Source organism: Dermochelys coriacea, chromosome 4, assembly GCF_009764565.3.
Source record: "Dermochelys coriacea isolate rDerCor1 chromosome 4, rDerCor1.pri.v4, whole genome shotgun sequence".
Classification (NCBI taxonomy): domain Eukaryota; kingdom Metazoa; phylum Chordata; order Testudines; family Dermochelyidae; genus Dermochelys; species Dermochelys coriacea.
In genome coordinates, this window is record NC_050071.1 from 30,379,028 (window position 1) to 30,388,247 (window position 9,220).

Sequence of the window (9,220 nt, forward strand, 5' to 3'; positions counted from 1 at the left end):
GGAAAATTAAACTTAGGTGTAGAATCATGGACAAAAATACCCTGCACTCAAAAAATAAAATATACAAACTTTAGAGCCTACAAGTCCACTCAGTCCTACTTCTTGTTCAGCCAATTGCTCAGACGAACACATTTGTTTACATTTGCGGGAGATAATGCTGCCTGCTTCTTGTTTACAATGTCACCTGAAACTGAGAACAGGTGTTCACATGGCACTGTTGTAGCCTGCGCTGTAAGATATTTACATGCCAGGTGTGCTAAAAATTCATATATCCCTTCATGCTTCGAGCACCATTCCAGAGAACAGGCGTCAATGCTGTTGATGGGTTCTACTCAACAACAATTCAAAGCAGTTCAGACTGATACAGTCATCATCAACATCTCAGTCAGATGCCACCAGCAGAAGGTTGATTTTCTTTTTTGGTGGTTCAGCTTCTATAGTTTCCACATCGGAGTTGCTCTTTTAAGACTTCTGAAAGCATGTTTCATCTCTCTCAGATTTTGGAAGGCACTTCAGATTCTTAAACCTTGGGTCCTGTGCTGTTGCTATCTTTAGAAATCTCACATTGGTATCTTTGCATTTTGTAAAATCTGCAGTGAAAGTATTCTTAAAATGAACAACATGTGCTAGGCCATCAGCCGAAACTGCTGTAACATGAAATATATGGCAGAATGTGGGTAACACAGACAGCAGGAGACATTGAACTCTTGGCAGCGAGAATTGTGTCACAAATTTAATTTAATGCATTATTTTATTAACGAGCATCAGCAGTATGGAAGCATATCCTTGGGAATGGTGGCTGAAGCACGAAGGGGCATATGAATGTTTAGCATAAAAACCTTGCAACTTCAACTACAAAAGTGTCATGCAAATGTCTATTCTCCTTTTCAGGTAACATTGTAAATAAGATGCGGGTAGCATCATCTTCCCTAAATGTAAACAAGTTTGTTTTAGCGACTAGCTGAACAAGAACTAGAACTGAGGGGACTTGTAGGCTCTAGTTTTACATTGTTTTGGTTTTGAGTGCAGTTATGTAACAAAAAACAAAAACAAACCACAACTACATTTGTAAGTTGCACTTTGACAAAGATTACACTACTGTACTTATGAGGTGAATTGAAAAATAAAGTATCGAGTACTGTACACTTTGTATTCTGTTTTGTAATTGAAGTCAATATATTTGAAAATGTAGAAGAACATCCAAAAATATTTAAATTTCAATTGTTATTCTATTATTGTTTAACAGTGTGATTAAAACTAATTGCAATTTTAAAAAATCAATTAGAGTTAATCGAGTGAGTTAACTGTGATTAATTGATAGCCCTAATTTTAATAGATAAATGGAATAGTAAATAGTCAGCCATAGGTTCAAATAGAGGCTTCATGAGCTAAATTAGAACTGAACTCCATCTGTTATCTAGTGTTGTTGAACCTGATGGTGCATAAGGTGGTCTCTGTAGAAAAAAAATGAGAGCTCATCCAATCTTTTCCACTTCTTGGGAGTAGAAAAGGGTAATTTGCAGGAGCTTTCCTCTTTAGCTAGGGAGAATGATTATTCCTGTATGTGACCTGACTGCAAATCTGCACAGCGAACTTCTGCTATCACAGTAATGATGCTGGGGAAAAAAACAAAACAAAACCAAACCTGTAGCCACACCCAGACCCTCCCACTGATCCCCAACCAGCTGCACCTGGACCCTCACCCCCATCAAACCCCACTCCCTCCAGCACCCCCTACCCCTCAAGTTTCACTCCAGCCCCACCCCCCGAAACCTGAGACCCAACCACTTTCATCCCGATCCCCTGCGCCACCCACACCCAGATACCTCTCATCCCACACCTGGATCCCCCTACATTAAGCCCCTCCACACTTGGATCCTGCCTGGCTGAGCCTGCGCACCCACACCTGGTGTAGAGGGACAGGGCCACGGGGTGTTTCTTGGGCAGGCCCAGCCCTCTCACTGTGTCAGGTGCATCCTCACTGCTGAGTCTCTGTACTGGGGGCTTCAGGATGCTCTCCAATCTCAATGCAGGCAGTGGCCTATGCTCCCCATTGCCATGCTGGAGTCACATTTATTTATTGACAAATAAATCGTGCAGAATTTTAAAATACTGTGCACAGAATTTAATTTTTTGGTGCAGAATTCCCTCAAGAGTATTTAAAACCAGGTCTCTTCATCTTTGGATCAGCCATTAAACTGGAAGTCAGAATGAAGACTAATTTCAAGTATCTCATAAAAAGGCACTAAGATTATTTAGAGGGTTCCAGATCCAGAGAGGTTCACATGTATCTGCTGCTGCAGTTAGAAGGAACTGAGGCAGCAGATGTCACATCTCACCCATGAAATGTTCAGGAAGGCTGAGGGGTGGAGTAGAAGTGGCCTGTGAGCACTCTAACAAGCACTGCTAGAATGTTCCACCATCTGAGTTGCACTGGCCAGTGCAACCCAAATGAGAATAGCCACAGGAACCTCAAAGAGCCATCCAGCTCTGCAGCATCCTTCTAGTTTAGTCTAGCTCAGTCAAGATTACACAATCTGGCAAACATTCAGCCATGGACTCCATTTAGATCAGCATCTCATGATTTAAATCCATGCCCACAGAGGTTTGTTGCATCAAATAAAGACAAAAAAAAAACCTGTCACCTTGGTTTACTTACATTAAAATCCTCTCGAATTCCTAGAGGTTTGTTTTTCCTGCTGTCACAGAGTAAGTCTGTTATGGTTTCATTGTATATTTCCATATAGGAAACTCTCAACAGAAACTCCCTACCTGGAATCTAAAGATTAAAGACAAGCATCATCAGATCAGAAGTTGAAGCGGGGGGAGGGTGGGGGGAAAGTGCTTTAATGGAAGAATGCTCAGCTTTTTACATATAGTCTTGGACTACATCTTTACATAGCTTGTTTCATTGACTTTTCCTTTCTTCTTTGTAAATATGCACACCATCTCCCTTCTGGTACATAGTCCCATAATTACTTACAAGGAGAAGTAGTTAGGTACTTATCTTTAATGCAATATGTATTTCACTCCTTTCTGAAAAAAAGATCTGGTACTCTATTTTTGCCCTTCATTATCTGTAAGATGGGAATAATGATACTAACTTTCTTTGTAAAGTGCTTTGAGATCTACTGATGAAAAACACTATTTAAGAGCTGGATATTAGTTCTCCCTTCTGTTTTCCTGCTGCTAGATTACCTTCTCCTGCTCTCTTTCTTCTAAACCTAATTCCTTGTTGAGTGACTCTCCTCTCCACATCTACTTCCCTGTTATTTGGGTCCCCTCTCTCCAGCCATCTAGTCCTCTTCTTCCTCTGTTTGACTGAATGTACCTTCCAGCAGCCATCTTCCCTCTTCCGCTCTCCCTCACAGACAGTCATCTCCTGTTGATGGCTAACAGCTTAAGTCCCACTGGTGCCTCTGGTACCCATGACAAGTTTTATCTTTTCCAGGCCCTAAGGCTCTTTGCAATGAGGGAGGAATCATCCTGTACCATGTAACCTACTAGCTCTTCAAACCACAAGCAAGCATCATGTTTTGGGAACTAGTTTTTTAGTTTATATCTTCCCTGACTTCTCATAACGTGGGTGCTCTTATGCTGTCAAATTCATAGACTAAACCATTATTTATTAATGCCCTCTCCCACAATCCATAAATGGCACCAGGAATTTCTTGCATCACACTGAGACCCAATCCAAATAGCTTCTTGTGTCCAGGCCCCACTGACTTCAATGGAACTCCACTCAGGTGTAGTTGTTGGCCTGTTGGCTATACGTCTGGATGTATATGCCTAGAAAGCAGTACTGTTTGCTTCATGAGTACAAGAGGGGCTGCCAGTGTGGCACATCTGAGTGAGAGATAACCAGGGCCATCCCCCATTAGCTTCTGAGGGCACACATGGCACTTTAAGTTTTTCTTCTTGGCCTGCTTTTCCAGTGCACACACCCCATAAGGTATTCTTGCTGTTGCTGTACTGCACAGGAAATACACCTGCAGTTTTCACTATTTAGTCATTGCACCTCCTCACAAACCTTCTCTCCAGCACACTTGTGGTCTGTGTTCTGCAAGTCAGACCAGACAACACTAATGGTCACTGCTGGCCTTCAATCTATGAGTCTTTGAACCTCTTATGCAAAGCTCTGTAGTTTATGATTCCGCTGTGTATTTCTTCCACTGTTGGTTTTTCATCTTTTAGAAAAAATTTCTTTAAAGAGGTGAGGTTAGAGTGTACTAATCTGATACACATGAGACCCAGTCTTCATAACTACCAGATACGGAACTCGATATTTTATTTGAAGTTTTAATCAAGGTTCCATGGGAAACAGATATTGAAATATAGAGCTGGGGATCTACATGGATTGCATCCCTGCTACTAGTGTGAGGGGAGGGCTTTCCCAAATTTCATGCAAGGATATGTATCACAGCAAAGTACTGCAACACATGCTACCACATGTAAACTTGTTTCCGTTTGAAGTTCCTTGTTATCAAGTCCCCTCCCTAATATTTTTGTATAGGATCCATGTGACAATAATTTAGCTGTATTACTTACTTCACAAATAATTTTGAAGACATCCTGAACTGCTTTAGGTATAATGCCCATTGACTTGTCACTTCCCATCATTGTATATGTTTTTCCTGAGGCAGTCTGCCCATAGGCAAAAATAGTGCCTAAAAAGAGGAACAAATGTTAACTGACCACTACCCAACACTTTCTACAAATACGGTATGTGTAAAAATAATAAGAAACTTACCATTATATCCTTGGACAGCAGACTTTATAATTGGAACAGCTACACCTTCATATACTTGTTGGGTGCTGTCATTTGAATGAAAGACGCAATCTTAAAAAGAAATTTTTTTTTTTTTTTTAAAAGCTGAACAAAGACTGAGAAAAATGAACTTCCCTCACACTCAATTTTGGCAGCTTTTCATCCAATAGGACCGAGACCTTGAAGCCCCCAAACCAACTCTTCTGCAGGATGGTGCCAAAATATTTTATGCAGGATATAACTGATTGTCTAAAACCAAACTGAAGCAAAATAGAATATAACAATGTAATAGGTAAAGTGCAGGAAATTTGGATATAGAGTTGAAAAGATGCTATAAACAGTTAAATAGTAAAACCATGATAATTACTAGGTTACCTACTGTGATCTGAAGCAAAGAAGGAAGTCATTTAAGTCAGACTTGAAGATCCAATCCAGCTCTTGGTTATGCCAGACTTCCTTGGGCAAATCTTAGGGCACAGCTACCCCACCTCCCTGAATGAGATTAGCTAAACTGACAGAAGCACTCTTGTCAGCATAGCTGCATCTACAGGAACAGCTATGTCAGCTCTAAGGGGAGTGATTCTCCTCCCCCGCACACACACATTGCTAGCAGACACAGATATGCTGGCAAGACTCTGGAGCGTAGTCCAGGCATTACTCTAGCCCATGCCACAGTTCTCCATCTCTAACATGGCAATTATACTTCCCAAAACAGGGGTTGTATTATTTTCATAGAACAAAGCACCGTAAAAAGAGTCACATTATGACTAGTAAACACAACACATGAGAGTCACTGGCCAGCAATCTTCCTCTGCGGTGTGAGATCTTCAAGCAACTTTGAGAAGCACGCTATACTGCAGTCAGTCACAGGGGTGTTGAGAATAAAATTAACGATTGTGAGGAGCTCAGATACTACAGTGATGAGGACCATATAAGCGCCTAAACAGATGTTCCTTAAGGTCTTACCATAATTAAAAGTTCTTGTACCATCCACTTGTAAAATTGTACAATTTTCACTTTTCCAGTGAAGCTGTACTTTATCTCCAGATGCTTCATTTTCTCTAAGAAGGAAGAGATGTTTTATTAATCTTATTAGAGATCAGAACAGAAAAAAATGTTCACTTCATTCTGTACATATGTTTTCCTTTTAAAGAAATTCCCTTAGTGCTAGGTAAGTAATATTCAGCTTAACTGAACATATTTTCATCAACAGAAGATTAGAGGCATACATCATTGTTACCTATCTACTTCGTCCAATCAAGAATACACAAGTTCCACATTTGACTCTTTGTGCATCTATGAGCCTTTTTTCCAGCACACAAGCTTATAACATGAATAAATTGCTGCAATGCAGACTCTTCTCTCAATAAATGAAAAAAAAAAAAAAAAAAAAAACCAAACTCAGGGATGAAGTTTATCCAACATCTACGAGCCCAAAAATCAGTCCACTAGCCAAAAATAATTCTAACGGTTTGTAATTTAAGGAATAAGACAGCTGTGCTCTGTAATTCACCAGGTCAACTTTCTATTTCATACCTTTGTTAGAAGTTTTATTACGCCTGGCATACTTTGGGTCTCATCTTCTCTTCTTTATTCCACCACTTCTCCCCCCTCCCAGTCTCTTTTCTTCCTGCTCTGTGTCTGCTTCCTCATTTTCTCCTCTCCCTACAGACCCTGACATCCCTTTCCAGCTTTATGGCACATTGCTTTCTTTGCCTCTTTACCCAGGTTTTGTCTCTCCCACTTCTCCAAGCATCATACTTGGTCTCCAAATCCCAGCTTACCTCATCAACGTCTGCCCCCAACACATAAGAGGCACCAAATCTATTCACACCTCCTTTTTTTTTTTTTTTTAAACAGAAGAGTACACCAGACACTCAGTGAGCTAAACGAAAAGGAGGGGCCCCCCTTTATCTGGGGCAACGCCCAGGTGAGGGGCCAACCCAGCAGGCAAGCTGCTGGGAAAGCTCCGGCTCCTGGCAGCTCAGCTAGCAAGTCTTCTTCACGCCGTCGAGTTGCAAAAGCGCCCCTTCAAAACGCGAGCCAGCGCTCAGCAAAGCGGCAGCGGCCTGAGCCTGCCGAGAGCCCCGAACAATGGGCCCCATCCCCAGCTGGAGCTACCCCCGCCCGCGCCGTTTATGGGAGCGTTAGCTCAATGCCACAGCGCTGACGCCGGCTCCCCCAGGGCACCCCTGACAGCACATCGCAGAGCGCTTGACACGGGCGCACAGCCCCCCCCCCCTCCCCCGCCCGGGGCGCGCGCGGCCCGCAGGGCTTGGGGCACGAGCCGCCCCGGCGCCCTGCTGAGCGCAGCTTCCCCGCGCGCACCCCCGCGCTGCGGGCGAGCGGAGCCTGGGGCAGGGAAGGCCCCGCTTCCCGTGGGAATCGAAGGGTCCCCCAGAGGGGCGGGCAGGCGCTGAGCGGGGCAAGGCGGGGTCCCGGGGCAGGGCAGAGGGCTCCGGTTCCCTGCAGTCACCTGGCGATGAGCGGCCGCATCCGCACGCAGACCGTCACGGCTCCCTCGTCCGCCATCGCCCCGCTGGGCCCCCACGCCGTTGGAACAAACCGCTGCCCTTCTAGGCTCCGCAACCCCAACCGCGTCCACCAGCTACCGCCTGCGTCTCCAACTGCCGCCAGGGGTTTGAATTCCTCTCGAGCTAGTTTCCTATTGGTCCTTCCCTGACAGGCACTTCCGGAATCCGGACTGTACCACTGTCAACTGCGCTCACGGGGAGGCACGTGGAACAAGCCCCGCTTAGACAGTCCCTTTATGAGGTTTAAAGGGCAGGAACGTTCCATGGGGGTCAAACAGCTACGTTCTTACTGTCCAGGAAACCGCTGTGGCTCGAGAAACTCCAGCTCTCAACGTGCAAAGCTGCATCCTTTATCCCGACCCCGCCCACCACCGGGACGTATGGCATGCTGGGAATTGTAGTCTGTGACGCCGCACAGGGTTCTGCTCGCGGCATGTGTTTTGTGACATTTCTCGGCATTTCACCGTCAGCTCAAGTTAGTGAAATAATAGTCTTTGCCTAGACTTTGTTGTAGCTTTGTTCTTTGTCTCATAGACACCACACACCTGCAGCACCTTTAGCTGCACAGGCACCAGCCCAGGTTAGCCTGAGAGGTTATGGATGATCTGACCCTACATCATTTATAGGGCCCTACCAAATTCATGGTGGTAAAAAACGCAACACAGACCATGAAATCTGCTCTCCCCAGGCGAAATTTGGTCTTTTGTGTGCTTTTACTATATATTATACAGATTTCATGGGGAGACCAGTGTTTCTCAAATTGGGGGTCCTGACCCAAAAGAGAGTTGTGGGAATGGTGTGGTGTTCCACAAGGTTATTTTAGTGGAGGTGGGGGGGGGGGGGTGTTGCAGTATTGCCATCCTTACTTCTGCACTGCCTTCACAACTGGGTGGCTGGAGAATGGTGGCTGTTGGCCAGGCATCCAGCTCTGTAGGCAGCACCCCGCCAGCAGCAGCACAGAAGTAAGGGTAGCAATACCATACCATGCCATGCTTACCTTACATTGGTGCTGGTGGTGGCTCTGCCTTCAGAGCTGGGCTTCCGATTAGCAACTGCCGCCCTCCAGCTGCCCAGCTCTGAAGGCAGAGCCTCTGCCAGCAGCAGCGCAGAAGAAAGGGTACCTGTACCGCAACCCCCCCGCTGCAATTATCTTGCAACCACTCCACAACTTCTTTATGGGTCAGGATCCCTACAATTACAACACTATGAAATTTCAGATTTAAATAGCTGAAATAATGAAATTTACTATTTTAAATACCCTATGGCTGTGAAATTGACCAAAACGGACTGCGAATTTGGTAGGGCCCTAATCATTTATGTTGATGTAAGTTTTGCCATTGATTGCACAAGGAGCAGAATTGAGCTCTAAATTCTTTTGCAGTAATTTTGTTATAGACAGTAAGCCTTTAGTAATTAACTGTCCAGTTATTATGATGTCACAAATTTAGTATTTGATCCTGCAAGCCATTCAGGTCAACAGAGCTCAGGTATTTTTACCACCTCCAGTGGTAGATGATACTGGTATACAAACATCAGAGTATTTTTGCTGCCACTGGTTTGCAGGTCCTAATGCAGAACAGGCCTATAAGTGTATCCTTTCAATAGCGTATGTATAATACAGATGTCGATGATCTGGTCGTGAATTACAGGTCCTAATTTTTCTAATGTAGGTGCAGCCCAAAACTGCTTCTTTTGAACATAGTCACTTTTGAAAATTCACGGTGTTCCCTTTAACAGAGAAATAAGCTGCAAGAAAATGCCAGTACATCTCACACAACAGAGATTTTTCAGAATATTGTCCTTAATGAAAATGTGGTGTGAAAAAACAGAAAACATGCTACATCAGCAAAATTGTCTCTGAATAGTATTTTCCAGAGTTTGACAGGAGACCCTAATCAGCTTTTATGATCCATTTTTC

General features: G+C 44.1%; 1 protein-coding gene across 6 annotated transcripts in view; it reads right to left on the minus strand.

Annotated features, from left to right (window-relative positions):
- The window catches only part of CENPE (centromere protein E), a 75,136-nt gene extending 67,420 nt beyond the window's left edge, over positions 1-7,716 (minus strand). For 3 of the 6 annotated variants that reach the window (XR_005292619.2, XM_043513229.1, XM_038399875.2), the window contains exons 1-5: positions 7,245-7,620; positions 5,735-5,829; positions 4,751-4,840; positions 4,549-4,667; positions 2,660-2,779 (exon numbers count right to left, since the gene is read on the minus strand). Coding sequence is in view for 5 of the 6 variants with exons in the window: in XM_043513229.1 (XP_043369164.1) it covers positions 2,660-2,779; positions 4,549-4,667; positions 4,751-4,840; positions 5,735-5,829; positions 7,245-7,300 (480 nt within the window). In the remaining variant the exon portion in view is untranslated. Of the gene's footprint in view, positions 1-2,659; positions 2,780-4,548; positions 4,668-4,750; positions 4,841-5,734; positions 5,830-7,244 lie in introns of those variants that run through there. The other 3 variants (XM_038399874.2, XM_043513228.1, XM_038399876.2) reach the window with 3 other exon arrangements.
- Positions 7,717-9,220: the final 1,504 nt, after the last annotated feature.